The following is a 26794-nucleotide window of genomic DNA, read 5'->3' on the forward strand; positions in this document are numbered from 1 at the left end:
TTTACATCGAAGCCCGGCTCTTAAGTTCTTGGCAGATATACGGAGACAGAACAATGATAGGATAGATGGTTATTGATGAAGAACAAGGAAAACAAATGAGTGTTTTGAAAAATGTTAACACAGAGATATACTATGATCACTTTGTGAGGGTCCCAGATGGACCACAGACAGTGTACTTTTCTAGGAAAGCTTTCATGATAAGCAAGAAAGAACCTGGAATTCATGATCACCAGAAAAATGAACTTTAATCATAATCAACAGTTGTAAATTAATGTTTGTTATAACTTTAGCCATTCTTTTATGGTTCACATTTCAGCTCTTTACATTCAGCATCATGCTTTTTTCCTATGATGTCTTTCAACTTGTCTGGCTGGCTGTAACTTATAATTATGACACCATAGCAGGGCATGAACAATGCATATAAGCCCTGCACATGGATTCCTCTGTTTTCCATAATTAATTACTTAAAATATTAACTTAGCATGATGCAAAATAAAAAGAGGAATCTTCCAGCTGGAAGGCTTTCTTGAAAAAAATGAAAGCAAGCTATTCGATATCCTGTCATTACAGCATGTATTTTGGCTTTGCTTGCAGGATTAGTGGATTGCCGTTTATCCCACGTGTGAAAATAACGAACTTTATAAAATAATTACGTTCAAAGTATATTATACAGATCAGTACTGAATGGTGATTATAAAATAAATTTTCAGACTTAAACAAAGAAATCATCCCAGCAACGTAGGGTTTCATCAACTTCATTTTCAATGCCTAAAAATCAACAATGACAACTAAAATATGTCAATTAGACATCCTGTCTGTCACAGTGAAACAACGGTGATAATATTTTATTTGTCCAATGAAATTGTTTATCCTTTGAAGATTTATATTTAGATATATGATTGCATGTATATTTATTTATCAATTTTTTTAGGGGTGTTTAATACGAAAATTTACTACTTATATGATTAAGATTTAAGAGTTATTTTGATCTTGAATCAGATAAATTACGTGACTTAAGGTATATAAAAAATTTGTAATAAAATTTACTGTTACTAAGAATTAGATTTTGAAAATTTTAAATAAATAAAGTCATTTACTCATAAATTTGATATCCTTTCTTATAATAAAGGTGTTTATTCCATTGGTTTAATTAATTTTAAATCGAATTACTTAAAATTAAAGGTTAAAATTTTTCAAAATTTATTTTTGATAATTTATTAAAATTAATTTGATGATCGATCGATTAATCGAATTAAATCAATTCAATCGATTTATTCAATTAAAATCAAATCATAAATAGCTCAACTCATAATTTTGGTAGAATTTCAATTTTGATAAATTACTAATGTTGTTAAGCCAATAAAATATTAAGTCAAGTATGACGAGGCAATGTCATTGAAGTGAGAAAAGCAAACTACATATTTTCATTTCAACCTAGATTTCTCGATTGCACAGGAACATAGCAAAACTTGGCAATAACTAGTAAAAAATATTTTTTGAAATATTTTTTTAATGAGATTTATATAGGTGATTTGCACCAATGAAAGATGGTGTTGGGCTGTTCAATCAAAAAGACAAGCAAATGTCAGGAGAAGTGATTATTATTGCTAGTGTTCATTTGCTTGTATTCGCATTCATGTGAGTTAATTAACTCGTTTTATCATTTTATTTAATGAAAATTTTCATCATTTGGATCATTTTTAAAAATATTTTTATTTAAATTTTTTTAAAAATTAATCATCCATAATTTTTAAAAATTTTATTATTGAATTTATGATTATTTTTAAAAGATCTAAATTTTAACTTCATAATTTATTTTTATTATTTTATAAATTTCTCACTTTTGCTTTATTATTGCTTGAAAGTAAATGTGAATTATCATTATTGAAATATCCAAAATTTTTCATTATTGAGATCAAATTTAGAAAAAATTTTCATATAAAATTTTCAAAAATCAGTCATTTATTATTTTTATGAATTTCATCTTTGATATAATTTTTATTTATTTTCAAAATTTTATCATCTTTAAAATAATAATTATTTTTTTCAAAATTTTATTACATTTTATTTTTGGCTAAAAAATGAATACCAATTATCATTATTGAATCTTTTTGTAGAATTTTCCATAATTTGAGTAAAATTTAATAAATAACTCATAGAATTTTCTTAAAAAATCTACTATTCGTGATTATTAAAAATTTCATTATTAAAATATTTTTATATATTTAAATTCAAAATTTATTACATTCTTTTAAATTAAAAAATTATTATTTATCATCTACTCTTAGATCTGTTATCCTATTAATTATTTGATTAAAAAGAATATTAAATATATAAAAAAATTTTAATTTGTAATCTTCAAGCATTAATTTCAATGACATATCAATTAATCTAAAATTTAGTCGATAAAATTATATTAATTCTTAAAATCATTTATCTCTAAACTCAAAAAATCTGAACTAATATATTATTTGTTATATTTCTAAACTAATTATAAACTTTGTTTCATGTTACCACGGAAAATGTGTTTAATTGCAATAATAAAATTTGTTCACAAACGCAATGTTAAAATGAGATAAAAGTTACAATTAAAAATGTTGGCAAATTTACTCTCAATCACAATAGAATATATGTAGGAATTGCAATTACGCATTATTTTATCCTAATTTTTAGATACGTGAAATCATTTTTTTGAATTATAAAAACAAGTTGATACTTAAGATTTGATACGAGAATCTATGTGCCAACTATATATGCATTAATTTTTAGTAGGTTTAAATATTTTTAAATGTGATGATGTAATATAAAAATAATAAAATTTTAATTTTTAATATTAATATATTAATATAAATTATGGTATAATAATTTTTATATTTTATACTTATTTATAACAAAATAAATATGATATAATATATAAATTATCGTTTTTAAAATAAAAAAGATAGGATAAGATTTTTATGGCTAGAAATATCTGGTCAAGAACGGCACAGGCATCATAGCCTTTCAGAATTTAGAACGAAAATGCGAAGGATTCAACAGTTGAACTCCACCGTTTCAGGTGAAAGCATCCCAAGTTTGCCTCTGGGTTCAACCGAGAGAGGCATTCCTCGTTTAGGCTTTGGAACAGCCGAATACCCTTTCGGTGCCTCCTTTGAAACCATGAAAGAAACCATTCTCGAAGCAATCAAACTAGGCTACCGTCACTTTGATACGGCTGCTCTTTACCAATCTGAGCAACCTTTAGGTGAAGCAATTTCGGATGCTCTTCGAGTAGGGTTAATCACATCGCGAGATGAGCTCTTTATCACTTCCAAGCTCTGGTGCAGCGATGCACACCGTGACTGTGTACTCCCAGCACTTCAAAAAACACTCAGGTATTGACACTCCCAAACAGCTTTTTTTTTTTTAATATAATACCATCAATTTTATGCACTAATTTTCTTGCATTAATTTGATGCATTTGAGATTTTATTTTTAAAATAATTTCACAAAAATTGAATTCTGATTGATAAGTTTAATCGAAGTTTTAATTTTTAAAATTTTTTTAATAATAAATAAAAGTAATGGAAAAACAAGAAATAAATAATAAAAATTAAATAATAAAAAAGCTTACATTTGATGTACTTTCGGAGTATATAAATTTTATACATCTTATTGAGTAAGATAACGTCTTATTCATATGGTATTATTTAATTTAATTTATTAATAATAAGATATTATTTGATTCATTAATAATATATAAAATTTATATATATCGATAGTATATTAAATATAAATTCATAATAAAAACATCAGTTTTAAATTTTTAAGGTATCTTAATATTAATTTTTGTAATAATAATTGGGAAATGTTGGTGAGTGTTGATATTTAAAAAAAAAAAAATTTACAATTAATGCATTTATTTTTTATTGAATTTTGTGAAAGTAATGCATTAATATAAATTTTTTTAAAAATAATATTTTAACTAATCTTAACCGGAAACCGAACCAATAATATTTTCTTTCTTTCCGCAGGAATCTGAAGCTGGAGTACCTTGATCTGTATCTTGTTCACTGGCCAGTGAGCGTGACTTCAGGTGTATACGAGTTACCTGTTAACAAGAAGGACCTTGTTCCTATTGATCTAAAATCTGTATGGGAAGCAATGGAAGAGTGTCAAGAACTTGGCCTCACCAAATCAATAGGAGTAAGCAACTTCTCTTGCAAGAAACTCCAAACCATCCTTCCCACCGCCAAGATTCCACCTGTGGTGAACCAAGTGAGTTATCACTCTAATTTCCACTTATTAATGTTTTAATCAAAAGGAGGGAAACAAATCCGAAATTTAATTCAATTGATACGATTATCATTAACAAGTTATATCCAGCAGATTTGAGGTTTAAATCTCAACATTTTAAATATTTTCTCTTATCTCAAACAAGAGATTGTTATTATTAGCAACTCTAAATAAATGGATGATAAATGATGGATTTGTAATGATTGTATGGCATGGAAGGTGGAGATGAACCCACTGTGGCAGCAAGAGAAACTGAGAAAGTTTTGCGAGGAGAAGGGCATAGTTATCACAGCTTACTCGCCTTTGGGGGCAAAAGGAACGCTGTGGGGAACAAATGGGGTCATGGAATGTGATCTACTGAATGAAATGGCCCAAGCCAAGGGAAAATCGATTGCTCAGGTAATTTTTGTTTTTATTGACTGCTACCAATACGTCAATCACCATCATTTACATGTAATTTATGAATAATAACTAAAAATGTATTGCAAATAATGGGATAAAAAGTAACGGAGAGGAACTAGATGGAAACCCCCTTCCCCTAATGGAAACAAAAAGCAGACATGCATGAGAGTTTGCCTCAGTTTAAAAATGTCTAATAGGCGAATGTTTTGAAATGAACATGACCAGGTTTGTTTGAGATGGGCATACGAACAAGGGGTAAGTGTGCTTGTGAAGAGTTTCAACGAGGAAAGAATGAAAGAAAACCTTGACATATTTAATTGGAAGCTGAGCCCTGAAGAGTCACACCAAATAAGCCTACTTCCACAGCGCAAAGGATTTCCAGGTGATGAATTTGTATCAGGTGATGGTCCCTACAAGTCTCTTGAACAGCTTTGGGATGGAGAGATTTGAGTATCTTGGAGTGGAACTGAACGAAATGGATAATCAGATCCAATGTGAGACCTAAACTTTTTTTTTTTTTTTTTATGTAACCAACTCGAGTCTTGCCTGAGAAATGAGTCTAGTGAAACTCACAGTTATTCAAGTTCCTGAGGCAACTTATCACGCTTACAATTTACAAAACTCGGAAATGGATCCTGTTGGTATTAATAAATGGGTTTTTCGCAACATTAACTCTCTTGACATGCCACTTGTTTGGACTTGAGTACAATATATCTAGAGTGAAATTTTGCCTACCATTTTCAGCTGGTATTTTCAACGTAGTGTTTCCCATCAGTATGCTCTAATAATTCGCATAAGCAAAAAAGAAGCAAAGAGTTGCAAAATTAGATACATCAAAATTCTTTAAAAACTGAGCAATAAATGTTACAAAATTAACAGTAATGAACTAAAAAACACCTTAGTTTCAAGCACTGTTGCTGCTTCCATTGGCTGATCCAGGCATCAGCTCTCTTAGCAAGGCCACCACCTGTAACATATTAGGCCTTTTAGAAGGGAAGTCGTCAAGGCACTGCAATGTTAACTACAAGTACCTCATCATCTCTTTAACTTCTTCTGCTTCTTTTTCATCAGTTCCTTGAGTCACCAACCGTATTTCTGGGTCTATCACCTCCATTTGTTTCTGTTCTCCCACCTTCATTTTTACCCACCCCACCAACTTGGTGTCCCCAAAATCCTCTTTATCGGTTGGACGCTTTCCAGTCAAGAGTTCCAGGAGGACAACTCCAAATGAATAGACATCACCCTTTGTAGTCCATCGGAAACTTTGGTAGTATTCTGGTGGCACATAGCCGGGTGTGCCTGCAAGTATGCTCACACTTAAATGAGTGTCAAGGACACTTATGAGCCTTGCCATCCCAAAATCTGAGATCCTTGCTTCCAATTCATGGTCTAATAACACATTGCTTGCCTTCATATCTCTATGTAAAATATGTGGAATGCAATTGTGGTGGAGGAAACAGAGTCCTTCGGCTGCACCCCTGGCAATCTTTTTCCTTTCCTCCCATGTTAGAATTCGTCGATCTCTTGCCTTTGCTCTTCCACGGAGCATTTCTTCAAGACTGCCGTTCTCCATGTACTCATACACAAGCAGCCTTTCCTCTCCGACCATGCAATAGCCCAATAGAGGTACAAGATTCCTGTGCTTTATCTTCCCTAAAGTTTCCATTTCAGCCATGAATTCTCTATCACCCTGGAAGCTCAATCGAATAAGCTTCTTGATTGCGACAGTTGAACCGTCCTTCAATGTGGCTTTGAAAACCTCTCCATACCCACCGCAGCCTATGAGGTTTGCTACTGAGAAGCATTTGTAGCCTCAATGAGTGAGGAAAACTTGAGTTTCCTTATCTGTCTTTGAAATGTTGCAACATTGATGCTCAGCGGTTCTTTCTCTTTGTCAATCTTCCAAGTGATGGCTGCATGAGCTGCTTTCAACCTATTAAGCATCTTGACTTCCTTTTCTTCCTTACGCCTTGCACGCGTAGCAATCAAAATGCATATAGATGAAATAGAAATAAGAATTCCAAGGATAATGCTATTAGCCCGTGAAATAGCAGCAGGTTTCCGACTTCCTTTGCCACCATCCAAATCAGAATTGGCAGCAGCTTGATTGTTTCCATTCCTACATTCAGGCAATGGAACTCCACAAAGTCCTAGATTGTTGGCATACTGGGTTGCTGGAAGTGTACTGAGCTGACCTCTTTGTGGAATTGGCCCTGTTAATTCATTATTGGACAAGTCAATCTGCACCAGGAAAGATAGGTTTGAAAATGATTCTGGGATTTGGCCCTGCAACCTGTTATGTGATGCATCAAATACACCTAAATTCCTGAGCTGGCCAAGTGAGGGAGGAATCTCTCCAGAGAGCTGGTTATGTGCTAATTCAAGAACTTGCAAAGCCACCATTTCCCCTATTTCTTCTGGGATTTTCCCACGAAGCTCATTGTAAGAAAGATCCAGATACTCCAATGTCTGGTAATGTGTGAAAAGACTCAACACTGCTCCATAATACATTCTCGTAAAATCACAACTTTTCAGGTTCGGGATCTGCAACAGTCTTTCAGGCCTGATTCCAGCAAACTCTAACAGTCCTCCAACTCCTTTACGGGAATTCCCCACACTCCTTACAAACACCAAAGTGTTGCCAGCAAGAATTCCACTCAACGATTTTGCCCCAAGCTGCCGGCCAAGTCTTGCTGGGATTTCTCCTGTGAGCTTGTTGCTGTTTAAATCTAACCAAACCAAGCTGGTGCAGTTTCCTAGTTCTCCTGGTATCTTACCACTCAAACTATTATTGGCAAGCTGCAGAACAGCTAATCTTGACAAAAAGCCAAATTCTCTTGGGATTGAACCGGTGAGTTCATTGCTTGTGAGAGATATCCATTCAAGATTACTGCAGTTGAATTACTCTACAGGAATCTCCCCACTAAGGCGATCGTTGTTAAGGATAAGATCTTTTAGGTTCCTGCATTTTCCCAATTCTTTTGGGATTCTTCCTTCCAAGTCATTGAACCATGCTATCAGCTGCTCAAGATTCTCAAGCGCCCCAAACTCTGTTGGAATTGAGCCATCGAGATAGTTTAAACTAAAATCAACTGTCCTCAGATGGCGACATAGTGACAGTTGAGGTGGGATTTGTCCTGCAATGAGATTGTCTGGAATCCTCAGCTTTTCAAGTACAGCAGCTCCCAGGCATATATCAAGTGGGATGATTCCAGAAAATTTATTGGAACTCAAATCCACAATTCTCAAGCGCTTACAATAGGAAATGGAAGAAGGAAAAGATCCAGAGATGATATTACTACTCAACAGCAATGCCTCTAACCCGCTAAGACTCTGAAGGGTAGAATCTGGAAAGGGACCCGTTATGTTGTTATTAGATAAATCAAGAAGTTGCAGATAAGAACAGGAAGAGAATGAAATGGGAACTGGGCCTAAAAAGTTGTTGTAAGAAAGCTTAAGTTCTAAAAGTGAGTCACAGGCATTTCCCAACTCAGAAGGAATCCAACCGGTGAGATGATTATGAGAAAGATCCAACCTTTGTAAGCTATTAAGCTCCCCAAAAGAGCTTGGGATCTCTCCGGTTAGAGAATTAAATGAAAAATTCAATGTTGCGAGTTTTGTGCAATTGGACAGATAGGTTGGAATTGAATCCGTAATACGGTTTACTGACAAATCAATAAGCAACAAGGAATTGCATGATTTCTCAATTTTCAAGTCTGAAATTGATCCTGTTATGTTGTTATAAGAGAGATCAAGAACCTGCAACTTATCAGGATTTGATAAAATAGTTTCAGGTAAAGGCCCTGTTAAGTTGTTATGGGATAAATTCACGTATTCCAAATTTGAATGCTTGGAGAAAATGTTATCAGGGACTAGACCAACAAGGCCAGAGTCAGACAATTCAAGGCGCTTCAATCCATGTGGAAGTAGAAGCAAAGTTGTTGAATTTACAGTAAACATATTTGCAGACAAACTCAAAATAGATAACATGTCTAGAGAAGCAAAAGGATTAAAAAAGATAGTCCCTGAAAGGTTACACTGAGTAAGATCAAGTTGAACGACTCTTCCTGAAGAGCATGAGACTCCATACCAGGCGCATGGATTCCTTTCAACCTTCCACCCTGACAAAGCTCCATTTGGGTCTTTTTCAATCATCTTCTTGAACGCAAGAAGGGCTACTGCATCGGTTTTGATCGATGGAACAACTACTTGTTCCGTCGCGGAGACTGAAACATACACTGTAAAGACAAGTGTTAGAGCCAGTTGATAGAAAAGCTGAAATGGCTTGTTCTCCATTGATGAAACAAGTTTTCAGGAACGAAGTTGAGAGAGAGAGAGAGGGGGGGGGGGGGAGTGGTAAATATGATGCCAAGGTGTTGATGCAAAGCATAAGAGAAGCCTTAGAAAAGGAAGTTGCTTTTATAATGCTATTTTTTTTATACAATGGGAAAAAAAGAAGGGAACATGGGAAAGGAATAAGAAAAGAAAGGGAATTCAGATAGAAACCGGTGCATGGTGGAATGTGAGATGTGCATTATACTAGTACGGTTGATGACAGTCATAGTTTTGAAGTACTAGAAATCGTAGAAAGACAGAATTTTACTATGAAAAGCATCTTTTTGACTTATAGTCAAAAGGAGTAGGACCCACAAACAAGCTCTATCTAAGATCGGCTTCATTTGGACTGTGGGTTGTTGATCCAAGAGTAACTGTCTCCTGCCAGAGGCGTGGGAGAATGTTTCCTTGTTTCATATTGGAGAATATATCAGATGAAGATACAGATCTCAGTCCCCTGTTTGTACCATTATGTTTTGATGCAATGCATCTGACATTTGTGCTTGTTCATTCCAATCCCTCTGCCACTTGCCTGAAAAACTGTATTCCATTTCCACAACAGATTTTGAACTGGGATAAACTCAATCTTTAGAGCAATGATCTGTTGTTTTTGTGAAACATCAGTCTGAGTATTTGATTGAAGTAACATAACTGACCTTTTTCCTTAGTTGTTTGACTCATTCCTTTTTCCTTTTTTATGCCACTTTCACTTCCAATTACATTCCAAATTATACTATTTATGGACTTTGCAGTAAAAAATTTTCACTTCTTTAGTTTAATTGTAGTTATGTTGGAAGTCATACTCATATTTAATTCTGTAGTTCGTTCACTCTAACTAAAAAAAAATTCTATACTTATTCACTTAAAACCACGAAAAGTTTCCAACTACTTAACAAACTCGAACAGCACTTGAAGCTTACGTTCTTGGAACTAATTCTCCAGTGGGTTCTATTTGGGGTGACAAAAATCAAAGTGACGAGCAGCATATTTGCTGTTACTACTGGATAAGCATAGATTCCCATTTGTCATGGGAAAATATTAGTAATACAAATTCAAAACTTCTAAAGCAATGGTAGTAGAGAGAGAGCACTAGGTTTTCTTTATGCTGTATTCAAAATGAATGAAGGAAGATCACATCTGGTGTTGGTCAGTTAGATAAATTTTGAAGGGGAATATGAATATGTTTTTAAGTTGCGTCAAGTATCTGCTAAATTTTTAATTTTAATAATTATAGATATTGTGTATATTTATATTATGCAAAATATTAATAATTCGTGTATTTATATAATATTTTATATAAAAATTAAGTGTTATTATGTCGATATAAAAATATAAAATTTTTTTTTATTTTATTAAATTTATTTATAATTTTTATTAAAATTTTAAATTTTATCATTTTCAATTTTTTTATTCGTATCATTTTTATATTATATTATTATATCGTATTTTAAATTGTTAAATCTACTAACAATTATTACATCATACTAAGATAATAATCAGTCTTAATATTCAAATTGGAGAGGTTTTCTAAGTAATAAAATAATAATAATAATAATAATAATAAACCCTAGTCTGAAGGGAATCGAATTCAAATAGAGTTCGCAAAATAGAGTCTATTCAATTTCAACCCTGGGTTAAATGCAAACCTAGGAAGTACAAAAGTTAAAAAAAAAAGAAAGTGTTAAATGAAACAGAGGTTTGACTGCCATGAAAATTATAATAATTCCGTAGCATAGCTTTTGGATTAATGAAGAAACGGGTAGGGGTTAATTTCATGTCAACCAATCATCATATGCTTAATGATCTAATCCTAAAATAAGGGTTACTAGTCTGACTGCAGCCCAAAAGATTGATAATCTCTTTATACAAATTGCATCAAAACATTTCATCTATAATGATTATAATATAATTAAGTAATCATAATTTTAAATCATATAAGATATATAAAAATTTTATATGAAATTCACATTTATAAATGATAAACCCTTACCTAATTTTTTTATTATAATTGAATATTTATAATATTATAATAAAAAATTGTAGATAATATGCCTTTAAATCATGCATGAAAGACCTATGCCTAATGACATCATGGATCATATTTGCATGCTCATAATACCCAAACTTAACAAATGTGAAATTTATTTTATCAAATAATATGATACTGAACATATCAACTGTGTTATCACTAAACAATTCTTATATATAAATAAAATAAATAAATTGAAGTAAATAAAATGACTAAATCAGACGGTAATAATAATAATGAAAAAAAAAAAAGCAAATTCAACTATTAGCTAAATGATAAAATGTGATTTTCAATAATTCAGAGGAAAAATCTGGATAATTTATTAAGACTTCTTTAGATTCTTCTTTCATAATTTTGGGAGAGAGATATAAATAAAGGTGTGTGAATTGTGAAATGGGGTGTGACTTTTTATGCAAAATGAGGGTTCGAAGTAGAAACAATTTAAAGATCAAATTGTCGTCAATTGCACGCCAAAGGGACTAAAAAAAACCCTTATATCACTTCCCTCTGATTTTTATCGTAGAATCCAAATAATTGGTGATGATCCCAAAACCACACATTTCATTTTGCTTTTCTTTAATCCCAATAATTTTCTTTTTCTTTTTTATGCTTTGAATCTTTTGTGAAGAAAAATTGAGCATCATGTGTCTTTTTCAAATGATGAAAGATTATTCCTTTTTTTTTTAAATTAAAATTTATTATAACTGAAAAATTATAGCGTTAAAGCCACACTATTAAATCTGTGGTGCAATTAACTTCATCTTTATTAAAGAATCCATAAAATAATTTATTTTCTTAAAATACATAAACAACAAGACATTTTTAATTATAGCCTATAAAGTACACAAATAATTAAGGATATTATTGTATTTTTACGGTTTGCCACTAATTTTTTTTTATAAAAAATTTTTTTGGATAGATAAATTATTCAATCCTTAAATCAAAACAAAATGTATTATATTTGATAATTTTAAATAAATGATTATAAATCGTGTATTCAATATGAACCCAACAAACAACTGTAGTAAAACTAAAAATTGTTAGTTCATATGAATAGACAGGTTGCCTATTGTAACCCATTCTACGGCATGGAAAATCTGTGAGGATTCGAATTTTTTTTGTATAACTAGTTTTTATTTTATATAATAAGGTCATAGACATCTTTTAAATTTTATTTGAGTTTAATTTTTTATTTGAAACGATTTTAAAAGCATTATTTTTTTTCCATCGTGCCTTTAAAATTTTACGTTTTGAATGCTTTTCATTAAAATTGAATTTAAATAAAAAAATCATCTTTATCAATTGAATTAACCTCTTATTTATTTTGGATACTTAATTTTGGTTCCCTTATTATTTCTATCTAGTTTTTTTACTTCTTTCTGATTCTCTTATTATATTATAAAATCTTGATCTCATTAATTCGATTTTATCATAATTATCTCGAAATCTTGAACAATATATTAGCTTCTCGGTTTGTTTTCAAAACTTGGGTTAAAATTAATTTGAATACAAATTCAAGCCAATATTATGATTTACGAGTTTACTTCGATCAACAGCTGGACCGAGTTAGGTGAATTATGTGAGTTTTACTTTTTCGGTTCAATCGGATATTTTATTATTTGTTTTAGGTTATAAATCTTATTTTTAGTGTGTGTATTTTTTACTATAGGATAGTTTTTTTCCCTCTTATTATTATTAAAAAGGTTAAAGTCTAATCTTGGCAATCATTGTAGTCGAAAAGCTTTTCTTTGTATATATCATTCATCTATGTCTGTATATAGTTTTTATGGAAGGTTGTAAAAATTTAAATTTTAATTATTAATAAATTACATGATTATTGATTGTACCATTCCTATATATTAGTTTTAGGGATTTAAATAGTAGTGAGATAACTTGTTATTTTACGGTAGCACTATCATTCGTCACCACTATTAAAAAAAAATAGAGGACAATTTGAATCCTAATTGTAATGACGTATCACAACTGCGAATTATGACATAACATTAAATAGCAACAACTAATTCAAGGAAAAAATTTTTATTTGACTTTGGTTAAAAACTTAAAACAAAAAAAGCAAGCCAAAAAATAAACATTAATTTATAAATTCAACAAAAAAAATCACAAAACTTAGACTTCCAGAGACATCAATTCTCTCAAATTCAACTTTAATTAAGATCAAGCACATACAGATTAAGATAAGCAATTAATTTAGCACTCAAATTAACTTTCTTTTTTTATAATTCCAAATTTGCAGTGATTTTGTCTGTTTGAGATTGGACTGGGCTATGATGCACTACTAATAAGGGGCAGGATGTTGGGACTTGAAACGAGAGATAAGAGATGAAAGTGAGACTTAAAGTTGACGAAGACGAGCAGAAAGCACTCACTAGAAAAAAAAAAAAAAAAGCTGAGAGACGGGGATGAATGTGAAGGCCTAAAAAGAACAATTAGTAAATACAGGGTGAGATAATAAGATGGGGTGTGGGCCTATGCGATTTAGACAAGGCAGAGGAAGCAGACTTAGAGGCTATTGTTGTTAAGGATTACCCTCTGCGTGAAGACAGGTTGGCAAGTTTGATTTATTCTAGGCCTATAAAAAGTAATGTTCTTGGCCCATAAATAGTAGTGCTTTTGCTTAAATTATGGATGCCTAACCACTTGTTAGCTAATTTATACACAATATAATTTGGTAATAACTTAATAAGTATACAGAATTAAAAAATCAAATATATCATTCACTATGATTATCTATTTTTTACGTGTTTATTTATCTTTTGTTATTTTTTAATTATTATATGAGCAATTTTTTAAATATGAATATTTTACTATATATATTATTTCTTAAATAAATAAAACACATAATATGATATAAATTATTTTAAAAATCATAAAATAAGAGTTTTTATGATTAATAATTAAAATTATTACATTTTATAGTAAATTGAGTAAAATTTTAAAAAATTCATAATCGCAATAACCACAATGACCACGAAGTTACGATAAATACAACATGACCAAAAACACAACCGCTACCACAATTTAAATCCTTGATTAGTCTTTCTATATTAATTTTATTTTTTTACACTAAAATGCTGAGAATACATAACAAAATTTATACATTAAAACACACAATATTTTTTTTTACTTTTACCTTTTTTATCAATATTTTGAATCCATTGAACTTGTGAAGAGATTGTATCATGTTGATGACAATAGATCCTTATAGATAAGAAAATAAGTTAGAGATTAGGGATATAAAAGAATAAAATTTTCAATGAACTATTAGTGAATATATTCATTTTTTGTTTGTTTATTAAATAAACGACTTTAAACAACATTTTAATGTTCATTTAATAATCGAATAGTCGTGAAGAGAAGTTTATTTTGTTCGTTTATATTCACAAATAAGTTCGTTTAATATTCATAAACAAATTTAATAAACACTTATTTATATTTTATTTTTATTCCTTCTAAAATGACTACTTTATGATTAAATATATTTTAACAAGATTTTAATCATAATTTAATATTAACACATTAAAAAAAAAAACTTAACATATATTAAAAAACTTTCATAAAGTTTTAAAAAACATAATTGTAAATATAATTTTTAATCACTTAAAATGGACAATAAACACATCATAAAGGAGTATTTTTGTTTTTGTCTTAATCTCACATAGCTTGAAAAACCAATGTAAGAAAGGAAACTCTTTATAAATAAGCATATCCCTTTCACTTTTAAAGGCTCAAGTCATTGATTTGCAAGATCAAATTTTTAGCTATTAGTTTATATTTGTCTATATTCAATGTAAGAAAAGAAATTCTTTATATATTTGTAAACATATTTATTTAATATTTATGAATGAGTTCGTTTAATTTAAACGAATTGAGTTCGAACATAGTATAAATTTTTTTTATTAAATACGAACAATCTTAAAAATAAATAAACGAATCATGAATATAATAATATTAATTCATATTTAATTCATTTACACTTCTATAAGAGAAAAGTAGTGTTTAAGTTTCTCAACTTTTTAAAAGGTTATATCCTTTTAACCTTACCACATTTCAATCTCTTCATAAATCTCATTGAAAAAATCATTTTTTTAAATTATTAAAAGTTGAATCTTAATAATTAAAATTTTTAAAAAATATATAAATAGTTTAAAAATATTTTTGTCTTAATTTAAAATTTTCTCAAATTAATTATTAGTAATTTGCATTGATCGCCATTTTTATTTAGAGAAAGAGGAATTGAAGTCCTGTTCTTTCAATAGGAAAATCATGCACCAAAAAAAAAAAGTTTTTTTGAGATCTAACAAATAAAAAAGATGGTTTCTAGACCTCAAATGTTTAAGATTTTATAATTAATTATCACCAAAAAGATGAAGATGAAATTAAAAAAAAAAAAAAAACCCACAAGATATGCTAAGTGTTGCGCCTGAAGCAATAATCACAACAATACAGAAGCAATAGATAACAATCAATAATCAAATGCGCAGGAAAAATAAAGCACATCAAGATTTACGTGAAAAATCCTCCAGTGTAGAGGGAAAAACCACGGGCCACCAGAAAAATCTTCACTATCAAATAATAGTTATACAAAGTTCTTCTCTAGCTAAAATTAGAGCTAATCAACAACTAGAGAAACAATTGGAGAAATCTCACCAAATAAGTGACTCAACAAATACAACCTAGATTTGTTCCTAGAGAGCTTCAAACCCGATCTTCACCGTTCAGAATGTATAACTCTGAATCATAAACCTCCTGACAAGATTTCAACTCAATCGGACCACGGATCGACTTCCATTTAACCAACTCTCCCTTCTCTTTTTTCTCTTTCTGCTTTTCCTGGCTTTTCTTCTTTCTCTGCTTGGTTGTCGACACACACCTTAAACAACCCCACCTCTTTTTTATTAAGTAGCTAGGGCTCTGTGTAAAATAAAAGATCAAGGCCCATGGCCTTTACTTGGTCCAAAACCACTTACATGGGACTGGACCCCATTTTCCTAACAATCTCTCCTTCTAGTCCCATTAGAAAGAGATTCATCACCGTAGCAATTTCATTTGGAACTTACCTTGGCCAGGGAACTCATTCCGGCCAAGTTACTGCAAAGCTCAAGCTTTTCCCTGGGAAGTATCTTAGTCAACATATCTGCCATATTTTTATCAGTATGGACTTTCTTCAATAGCATCTACTGTTCTTCAATCACTGAACGTAACCAATGATATCTAACATCAATGTGCTTTGTTCTAGCATGGTACATGGTATTCTTACTCAAATCAATAGTACTCTGGCTATCACAAAATATCACATACTCTTTCTGATTCAATCTCAATTCAAAAAGAAAACGTTTCATCCAAAGCATTTCTTTACATGCTTCAGTTATTGCAATATACTCAGCTTCTGTAGTTGACAAAGCAACACACTTCTGCAACTTAGACTGCCAAGATACAGCTCCTCCTGCAAAAGTGAACAAATACCCTGAAGTAGATTTCCTACCATCAAGATCGCCTGCCATGTCAGCATCAGTAAACCCTTCTAGAATTGGTTGTGAAACTTCATAAGTCAAATACATTTTTGAGGTACCCCTCAAATATCTAAAAATCCATTTTACTGCTTCTCAGTGAACCTTCCCTGGATTAGAAAGAAATCTGCTCACTACACCAATTAGATGAAAATAGTTGGCAAGTGAACTGCTAACTGATTTAGCATGTTGCATGTTGAATCTACCAAGCACTCGTTCAACATATTTTTCCTGGGACAACCACAGCTTTTCAGCTCTCCTATCTCGGATAATGTCCATACCAAGAATCTGTTTTGCTGGACCTAAATCCTTCATATCAAAGGACTTAGACAATTGTTCTTTCAACCTGCAAACCATACTAGCATCTTGTCCTACAATCAACATATCATCAACATATAATAATAGGATAATAAAGTTACTATTAGGGAATTGTTTAATATACACACAAGAATCCGCTGCTATTTTTTTATAGCTATGACTCACCATAAAAGAATCAAACTTCTTGTACCACTGTCGCGGAGCTTGTTTCAAGCCATACAAGCTTTTCTTCAATTTGCAAACTAAGTGCTCTTTCCCTTTCACTTCAAAACCCTCAGGCTGATTCATATAAATGTCCTCCTGTAAATCACCATGCAAAAATGCAGTTTTAACATCAAGTTGCTCAAGCTCAAGATTCAAACTAGCTGCCAATCCCAGTACCACTCGAATAGAACTCATTTTTACAACTGGAGCAAAAATCTCATCAAAATCGATACCTGGTTTCTGAGAAAAACCTTTTACTACCAATCGAGCTTTGTACCTCACTAGTTTGTCACCATCCTTTTTCAACTTGAACACCCATTTATTCTTTAATGGCCTCTTCCCTGTTGAAAGTTTAATAAGATCATAAGTATCATTCTTTCGTAATGACTCCATCTCTTCTTTCATTACTTTTAACTAGTGCTCTCTATTCGGAGTAGCCTGTACATCTTAAAAGCTTTCTGGCTTCCCTTCACTAGTAACTAAAATAAAATCTGAACTTGGATACCTGGTAGATGGCCTGCGCTCTTTAGTAGATCTCCTGAGCTGAGACTCTACATCACTTGATGCTGAAGGTAGCTCCCCCTGCTTAACACTTTCAGGTAGAGAGGATTGCTCCCCCTGCTCAAAACTAATAGCATCTGGCTCATCACCAACTATGGCTGGCTCATTCATATCCCCAAGTTCTGTTTCTGGCTCATTTTCACCATCTGTGGCTCTTTCTTGTGAAATCCCTATCGGTGTTGAAACATCACATTCAACAGTAACTCGTGTAGTCTTCTCATTTTTCTCAAGGTCTGCTATGGTTTCTTTTTCATGAAAGACCACATCTCTGCTTCTGACTGTCTTTCTCTTTACTGGATCCCATACCCTGTAGCCAAATTTTTCATCACCATATCTTACAAACACACACTGTGTAGCTTTACTATCAAGCTTTGACCTCTGCTCTTTTGGTACATGCATGAATGCTTTACACCCAAAAACTTTCAAGTGAGAGTATGAAACATCTTTCCCTGTCCACACTCTTTCTGGAATGTCAAAGCCCAAAAGAACTAATGGCGACCTGTTAAGTAAATAACAAGTTGTGTTGACTGCTTCACCCTAGAATGGCTTTGGTAATTTTGCCATCCTCAACATACATCTGACTTTTTCCACAATAGTGCGATTCATTCTTTCAGTTATACCATTATGCTGCGGTGTTTCAGGTTCTGTCTTCTCATGCTTGATCCCATGCTTTGAGCAATACTCTTCAAAGCCTTTAGATGTGTATTCCCCACCATTATCAGTTCGAATACACTTCAAGGGTAACCCTGTCATCCTTTCAACCATGGCATGAAATTTTTGAAAATACTGCAGTACCTGACTTTTGTATTTCAACATATACACCCAAGTCTTACGTGAAGCATCATCAATAAAAGTAACAAAATATCTGCTACCACCTAATAACTCAACCTCAATGGGACCACATACGTCAGAATAAATTAATTCCAATCTATTTTCTTTTCTCTGAGAACTTTTACGAAAAGAAACTCTATGATGCTTACCAAACAAATAATAATCACATGAATCGAGAGACATACCTTTGGTCAAGGGAATGAGAGAGTGCCTTGCCAAAACCTGTAACCCTTTTTCACTCATGTGTGCCAGCTTCCTGTGCCACAAGTTTGTTGAAGCATCATTTTCAATGGTATTTACCTGGTTATCGTTCAATTGCATCCATGTCTTATACATTATGCAACATAGTTTTCCCCTTGCAACTACCATAGATCCTTTGAGAAGCTTCCACTGTCCATTCTTTTGTCGGCTTTCATATCCCTCCTTATTAAAGACATTAATAGCAAGCATGTTCATTCTCATATCTGGAATGTGTCTGACATCCCTCAAAGTCAACATGCAACCTATACTAGTTTGTACAACAATATCACCAATCTCAATAATCTGTGACACACTCTTGTTTCCCATCTTGGTATAACCAAAGTCTCCTGCTTTGTAAGTTGTAAACAACTCTCTCTTAGGAACACAATGATATGTCGCTCCTGTGTCAACTATCCACTCAATGCCGAGATCACTAACATGATTACAATCATCATGTGTACAAATCAAAGTAACTGAATTCATTGCTGCAACATTGCCATCATCTGAACTCTTGCCTTTCTCATCTTTTCGCTCTTGCTTCAAGATTTTATAGTTTCGTTTTATATGACCCGCCTTACCACAATGGAAACACTTCACTTTACCTCTAGACTTGGATCTATGTTTAGACTTACCACGGCCTTTTGAGTCCTGACCTTTGTCGATGTTTCTACCTCTGTTCTCTGTGACCAGAGCTTGATTCCCAGGGTCTACATCTTTTTGCCTCGCTTCTTCATTAAACATACTGTCATTTACCATCTCTAATGTCACCTTATAATCAGGAGCTGAATTAAGAACAGTCACAACTAGAGTATTCCAGCTGTCTGGCAATGAACCCAAAAGAAATAATACCTTCATTTTATCATCCATCTTAAGTTCCATAGTAGTTATCCGATTAAATATATCTTGAAAATCACTCAAGTGCTCTGTAACAGATCGTTCATCCCTATACTGTAAAGTTGTAATCTTTTTAACAAGCATAACTTTATTCATACCTGTTTTTCTCTCATATAATGCTGCCAATTTTTCCCAAACAATGTGAGCATCTGATTCCTGCGCTACATGATGAAACACGCTGATATCAATCTATTTTCTGATTGTAGCCAGCGTCTTTCTACCTAGCTTCTTCCAGCTTTCATCTTTCATATCTGCTGGTTTAGCCGAATCACCCAATACTGGCTCATACAAATCTTTGCAGTATAGATGATCCTCCATCATAGGCTTCTAAATTGAATAATTTGATGCTGTCAATTTTATCATAGAACCTGTATCACCCTCCATGATCTCAAATAGAATTTACTTCTATCCTGGGTTGCTTCTGTATCGATGTCTCAAAATAACTCTCGCTCTGATACCACTTGTTGCGCCTGAAGCAATAATCACAACAATACAGAAGCAATAGACAACAATCAATAATCAAATGCGCAGGAAAAATAAAGCACACCAAGATTTACGTGGAAAACCCTCTAGTGTAGAGGGAAAAACCACGGGCCACCAGAAAAATCTTCACTATCAAATAATAGTTATACAAAGTTCTTCTCTAGCTAAAACTAGAGCTAATCAACAACTAGAGAAACAATTGGAGAAATCTCACCAAATAAGTGACTAAACAAATACACCCTGGATTTGTTCCTAGAGAGCTTCAAACCCGATCTTCACCGTTCAGAATGTATAACTCTGAATCATAAACCTCCTGACAAGGTTCCAACTTAATCGGACCACGGATCGACTTCCGTTTAACCAACTCTCCCTTCTCATTTTTCTCTCTCTGTTTTTCCTGGCTTTTCTTCTTTCTCTGCTTGGTTGTCGACACACACCTTAAACAACCCCACTTCTTTTTTATTAAGTAGCTAGGGCTCTGTGTAAAATAAAAGATTAAGGCCCATGGCCTTTACTTGGTCCAAAACCACTTACATGGGACTGGACCCCATTTTCCTAACACTAAGCCTTCGGGATTGTAGCATATCTGCACTAAGTTTTTGTAAGGAATATCTTTACTAACTTTTAATTTGAATATATCATAGAAATTATTTATTAATAATTGAATTGTCTGCAAGAACTTAATGGTAGAAATCCTCCATGTTTCTACCTCAGAAACTCGCCTACACTTTCTCGACTTTATTTGTTCAACACCACATCCTTCCAAGTATCATCATCTTCTTTCCCATGTTTCTCATGCACAGATGTACCGTCAATTCTCTGCATTTCCCATCCATGCTCATCTCTTAGCGCGATGGATCTTTTCGCGCTGAGAATCTACCAATTTTCTGAGTGTTGATTTTAATGTCTTCAAAAGCATCAATTAGGATCTTGCTCTTTGTAGACTCATCAACATTTAAATTATTCTCAACTATAACGTAGTTCTGCATTTCTGGAGCCCCAATCGCTCGCCTAATGCCTCTGGTACAGTCAGCCCCGGGAACAAATATCGCTTCTACTTCCTCTGCTAGACCTGTTAAACCATCCACACAAATGAAGCAAGCAATCAAAGTTTTCTCAAAAGTTGATGCTTTGATCCTCAATAAGTTTCTCCAAATAGAAATTTTAGAGCCAACAGCAATGATTGGGATATGGCCATTCTTTGAAATAGCAATGGCTTTTAGAAAATGAAGGCAAAAGACATCGACAGTAAAAATCTTCTTTGATCTCATCCGCAATCCCTGGCACATACAAGGGTAATCTTCCTCGGGGACTTTGTTTGTTATAATATCTAGCCCTTTGAAAACTTGGATCTTATCGGAGTTGATAATTTCCCCATGAAAATGAGTTGCGACGTCAAATGAAAGCTTCCTGTTGCACTGTTGCACCTATCACAAAGCTAACCATATTCAACTAGTCTTAACAAAAATAAAAGTTTTCTGGTCAATGATATCTGACTTTAGCTAATTACACAAGAAGTTTAGTCATGAATTATGCATGAAAACTAACCTGCAGCTAGATGATTTTTTGACTTGTGGTGTGCCATGCCACTTGCTAGCGGTTGTGGATCTTTAGAAAGATTTTACTGTTGATGACTTCCTCCATCATATGTTAAAAGTCACCATAATATTTCGAAGAATAGACACATCCCAATCATGACTGCCATTGCAGGTAAAATTCTTATTTAGAAAAACCTGTGGGGGATTCTAATACTAAAATTCGAGAAAATTTGATGGCTACTGTATTTGAGACTGATTGATCTGGTGGAAGAAATTCGAGGGATGTTTTATCAACAAGGCTGACTATACTTGAGGAATTAGTTAGGGGGAATTGGGGCTTCAGATACGAAAACCTACTTCATGGTTGAGAATAAAATAGACTTTGACGAGGCTAAACAAGATGCTCATTGATGCTAGTTGAAGCGATCAAAATCAATTCTCAGAAGTTAGTAGATTCTCAGCTTCGAAAGATCCGTCGCCTAAGGAATGAGCTTGGCTGGAAAATGCGCAGAACTGACGCTACATCTATGCATGAGAAATACGAGAAAGAAGCTGAGGATACATGGAAGCAGGAGGTGCTAAAAAAAAGTCTAGGATCGATGGGTGAATTTCTGATGTAGAAATGAACGATTTCTCCAATACATATAATAAGTCTGATTGTGTCATAGTATGAGCATGAAATTGCTTTTAAAGAAAGTAAATCTGCCAACAAAGATATATAACTTTTTTTCTTTCTTCAAATTATTACACAAATTCAATTGATTTTGTCATTAAACAAATACAGCCAAAGTTGTTAAGAAATCTTCTGTATGGATTATTAAGAACCATATTCTATATATGGCTTATTACCATAAAAAAATATATGTAGGACCATCTTTTATATTTTAAATAAAATTCTGAACATTTTGATTAAGTTTTAAATTACTTTAAAATTCATAAATATATATATACAATGTTTCTCAAGATAATTTACCAAAATCACTACCACCTCATAACCAGTTTCAGTAAGCTTTAAATTACTTTCCAATTCATAAAATACATATAATGCTACTCCAAATAATTTATCAAAATCACTTCCACATCATAAAAAAATTGCTAGAACCTACCAAATATATAAATTTTATTTCTGACATATATGCACCTTATAGTAATATATTTCTAAATCTATTGAATGCCATCTTTTAAAATGATTAGATGCTAATTTTGCATTAAGAGCACAACCTAATTTTGAAAGTAAGATTACATGCATCCTAGCCATTTTGAAAGCTAAGGTATAACATTCTGGCCAAGACACTTCAACAAAATTTCAAATGGTCGTATTTTTTTCTCTCTCTATTCTTATAATTATCCAATTATACTCATACCTAAATAAAAGTAGACAAATTAGTCAACAAATCTTACTTAAGATTATTGAGAATCATAATCAAGACCATCTTTCTTTTATACATTAATGCTACCCTTCTAAACTAATTTCCAAATAATTTGTAATATATTTCCAAAGATAATCTAGAAAAATTATTGCCACATCATTTACCTAATGCTACTAGAACCTACTTAATATGTTGATTCTATCACCAAGAAATATGCAGCTCTTATCAAACAAATAGGTAATTTATAATTATTTAGAAACCATATTTTTCTTTAATTTACACTCTTAATACTTGAATATTGTTATATCTTATAAAAGAAAACCATATAGGATATTTATCAGATTTTGTAAAATATTACCACATTAAGTGTTTCTGCATATAATAGTAAAATGTTTAAGAATTAGCATGAATTCAATTAAAAAAAAAAAAGAATTAGCTTGAATTAATTGTCATTAAGCCTTGAATGTGTGTGCATGTACATACCATGTATGAAGCAATGACCATAAATTGCAAGACTTTTTTTTGCCTCTTTTGGGGATGTTAAGCATTGATGAACAAAATGAAAACTCATTGTCAATAATTTGATTCTTTTGTGCAAAATTAGGTTCGCTCCAATATGTAGGGCACCTTAATTGTCATTGTATATGGGAATAATTGGGACTTTCGAAGGGATCATGAAATACAAGATCAACATACAATAGGTGCTCTATCTAGCAATTCACATGGTCTTAATCTTTCATAGTAGAATTACACCCCTACTAAATTACTAGTTATTGGAGGTTGCTTCTTAATTTCCAAGATTTGTAACGAAATCATCATGAGATGGACCAAATAAATTTTAAGTGCACATATGAAGATTGCTTTGAAATAAAATGGATAAATTAAAAAAAAAAAAAAAAGAGTTCGGATAAGCCTTTCGATCTCTACCCTTTTCTCCATTTATAAATATAAAAATACATCTTTTGCATCAATGGTCAAATTTAAAATTTTGTAAACTATATATATGTTTGCCATCTTGTATTCATTTTAATCACACATATAACTGATTTAAGAGAAAAATAAACATTATTATAATTTTTAAGTTATTAATTAACATATGAGGCAAAATATCATTGGATGAAAGGTTTTATTCTCAAAGTCACAGAAGGCCATTGTTCTTTAAATTTAAAACATAAAATAGGAAAAAAAAGAAAAACCTTTCCTTGTTCAAACAAGTACATTAGTTTAGAAACGAACCCACTATTTCTAAACTTTCCTTTAACACCTGCTGCTCCCATGCAACTTGAGCATCTTTCCCACATTTTTCGTACACAGACGTTACATCAACTCTGTGCAGGTCCCAGCCGAGCTCATTCTTCAGCCGATGGATCTTTCCAAGCTGTGAGTCAACCAACTTTCGGGTGTTGGCTTTGATCTCCTCGATAGCATTAGCGAGGATGTTGCTCTTGGTGGCCTCATCACCACTCGTATCTTTTTCAACCATGAAGTAGGACTCCAATTCTGGAGCCCCAATAGCCCGTCGGATTCCTCGATTGTAATCAGCCCCCATGACAAACATTTCACGAACCTCATCAAGAAGACCGGCTATCACCATCTGGTCAATTCGTTTCCCTACCCGTTCGTACAAAACGGGTAAAGAGGCATCCACCCAAATAAAGCAACAATCAAAGCGTTGCCGGAAGTTAATAGTTGGATCCTCCACAAGCTTCTCCAAGTAGGAATTGGATCCACCACCAATGATTGGGACTTTCCCTTTCTTCAAAATAGCATAAATGGCCTCCAACGCATTGTGACAGAAATCATCAACAGTGAAATCTTCTTCGGAATCATTCACGATCCCAAGCAAGTGGTGTGGCACACCCCTAGCCTCTTCCACAGTCACTTTGTTGGTAATGATGTCAAGCCCTTTATAAACTTGGATCTTATCTGAATTGATGACTTCGCCATGGAAATGAGTGGCAAGGTCAATGGAAAGCTTTGACTTTCCAGTGGCTGTCGCACCCATCACGAAAATTACCTTGTTCTTGGTCTTTTGGTTATCAGCAGAACCAACGTTAACGGTATTCATTTTCATTTTACTACCATAAGAGTTGAAGAAGATTGTTACAGATACAAAGAGAGAAAAGGCAAAAAAAAAAAAAAAAATCATATTACATTTCATGTTTTCATTTTAAGTTACAAATTATAAGGCTATAATTTTGTTGTATTTCATTTAGATCATTTTCTTATACATTTCTTTACAATTTAAATAGATGAGATCATAAAAATAATGAATCTAATAAAGATATATGATGTTTTCAAATGTATAGGTAAAACAAAATAAAAAGATTAATGGTTTGAGATTATCATGTATAGCACAAGTTATAGTAAAATTTACACTTGCAATTTTAAAAATATTTCAACTATATAAGAAATATAAATAATAGTCGTTGTTATTGTTTAATGTTAATTTAATCTATTCATTTTCTTTCAACTCTACAAGAAATGTAAAAAATAATTGCCATATTATTTAATGTTAATTCAATCTATTCATATTTAAATTAAGTACTTACTTTCTTATTTATTTTTATTTTTGAGATCTTCATATTCAAATTAAGTACTTAAGCCATAACTTGTTAACATTTGATATATATTCCAACAAGTTCAACTTATTAAACCTTAATTAAGAGTTGTATAGATGGCTAGAACAACCTGCGAAAAAAAATATGTGTCAGATCAAGCGAAAACCAATGTAGTTGTTATCATGGAGAAGCTAGCAAAATGCTTAGGTCTGAAAATTGGCTCAAGTTCACCAATTTTTGTTGTCTTTATTCTTGTTGCAAGAATATTTACCTTTAAATATCTTGTTAGTAAAAAAAAAAAAAAAGGAATCATTAGAATTTACACTAAAAAGAAGTGACAATATAATCTCAAATTGTTAGGAAATTAGATTGATGATGAACATGTAAGGATTCAAGTTGTTTAGTTACCTTTAACAAGGCAAAATTAAAGCTTTTATATTTGTATAATTTTTAGATTCAAAAAGTTTTTAAATCAATCATAGTTGTTAGGTGATTAGACAAGAAGATTTATTCATCAATGATGAATACAAGCTCACCTGCTATGGCTACAATTTCCACTTTTTTGCTCTCTTTGATTTCTCCTTCCACAAACGCTGCATAAGGCATTGAAGTAAACATATAATACCTTCTCATCTTATGGATTTTATGTATATAAAGCTAAATAAATAAAATTAATATTGATGAATAAATCCAAGGAAATTATGTGTATACATGGAGATGCTTCAACATATAACAAAAGATTGAGCTATTAAAATGAAAATAGATCATGTAATTGTGACTTTTGTGAAGTAATTCTATCCCAAAGAAACAATTCAACAAAGATGAGTAAGAAAGTTTTAACATAGTTAAGGGAGACTTACCTAAACTTTGATAATTCAAGAATACTAAGACATATAGATCTACAATGTATTTATATATGAATGTGTATGTGTAGGCCCGGATATATATGGAAATTATTGCAAAATATGGAAAGCTTTAATTACTTAGAAAGATTAATAATTTTGATTCTCAAATGATTTTTTTTTTATTTTCTGCTTTTTATTGTTGTAACTGATGTAACTATATTACCGACAAATATCGAGCTCTCTTACGAGATTTTCCCCCAATGTTATAAGCGATTTGTTTTGTTTTATTTTGTTTCTTTAATTTTGAAAATCGAAGGCATGTTTAGTAAGAAATGTTACTACTCAATTTTAAAAATAAAGAACTTCTTGCATAAAACAAG

The 26794-nt window shown here is 32.1% G+C and overlaps 3 protein-coding genes and 2 pseudogenes across 3 annotated transcripts; 1 reads left to right on the plus strand and 4 right to left on the minus strand.

Annotated features, from left to right (window-relative positions):
* Window positions 1-2949: 2949 nt before the first annotated feature.
* Window positions 2950-5343, plus strand: LOC111287047 (non-functional NADPH-dependent codeinone reductase 2-like). Its single transcript, XM_022877218.2, has 4 exons — window positions 2950-3374; window positions 4014-4257; window positions 4495-4674; window positions 4903-5343. Exons 1-4 carry the CDS (start codon window positions 3022-3024, stop codon window positions 5125-5127), a joined length of 1002 nt encoding a protein of 333 aa, XP_022732953.1. The 5' UTR covers window positions 2950-3021; the 3' UTR covers window positions 5128-5343.
* Window positions 5344-5453: 110 nt separating this feature from the next.
* LOC111287045 (serine/threonine-protein kinase BRI1-like 2 pseudogene) lies at window positions 5454-9060 on the minus strand (annotated as a pseudogene).
* LOC149519364 (uncharacterized) lies at window positions 7579-8973 on the minus strand. The gene has a single exon (XM_089760065.1). The coding sequence runs from the start codon at window positions 8971-8973 to the stop codon at window positions 7579-7581; it is 1395 nt and encodes a 464-aa protein (XP_089616191.1).
* Window positions 9061-20916: 11856 nt separating the features above from the next.
* Window positions 20917-22046, minus strand: LOC111287050 (adenylate isopentenyltransferase 7, mitochondrial-like). Its single transcript, XM_022877220.2, has 2 exons — window positions 21996-22046; window positions 20917-21527 (listed from the first exon to the last, which is right to left on the minus strand). The coding sequence occupies exons 1-2, from the start codon at window positions 22044-22046 to the stop codon at window positions 20946-20948; spliced, it is 633 nt and encodes a 210-aa protein (XP_022732955.2). The 3' UTR covers window positions 20917-20945.
* A 1986-nt stretch (window positions 22047-24032) lies between these two features.
* On the minus strand, window positions 24033-25082 carry LOC111289035 (adenylate isopentenyltransferase 5, chloroplastic pseudogene; annotated as a pseudogene).
* Between the last annotated feature and the right edge of the window lie 1712 nt (window positions 25083-26794).

This window comes from Durio zibethinus, chromosome 4 (genome assembly GCF_047325235.1).
Source record: "Durio zibethinus cultivar Kanyao isolate XHJ-2024 chromosome 4, ASM4732523v1, whole genome shotgun sequence".
NCBI classification, from domain to species: Eukaryota; Viridiplantae; Streptophyta; class Magnoliopsida; order Malvales; family Malvaceae; genus Durio; species Durio zibethinus.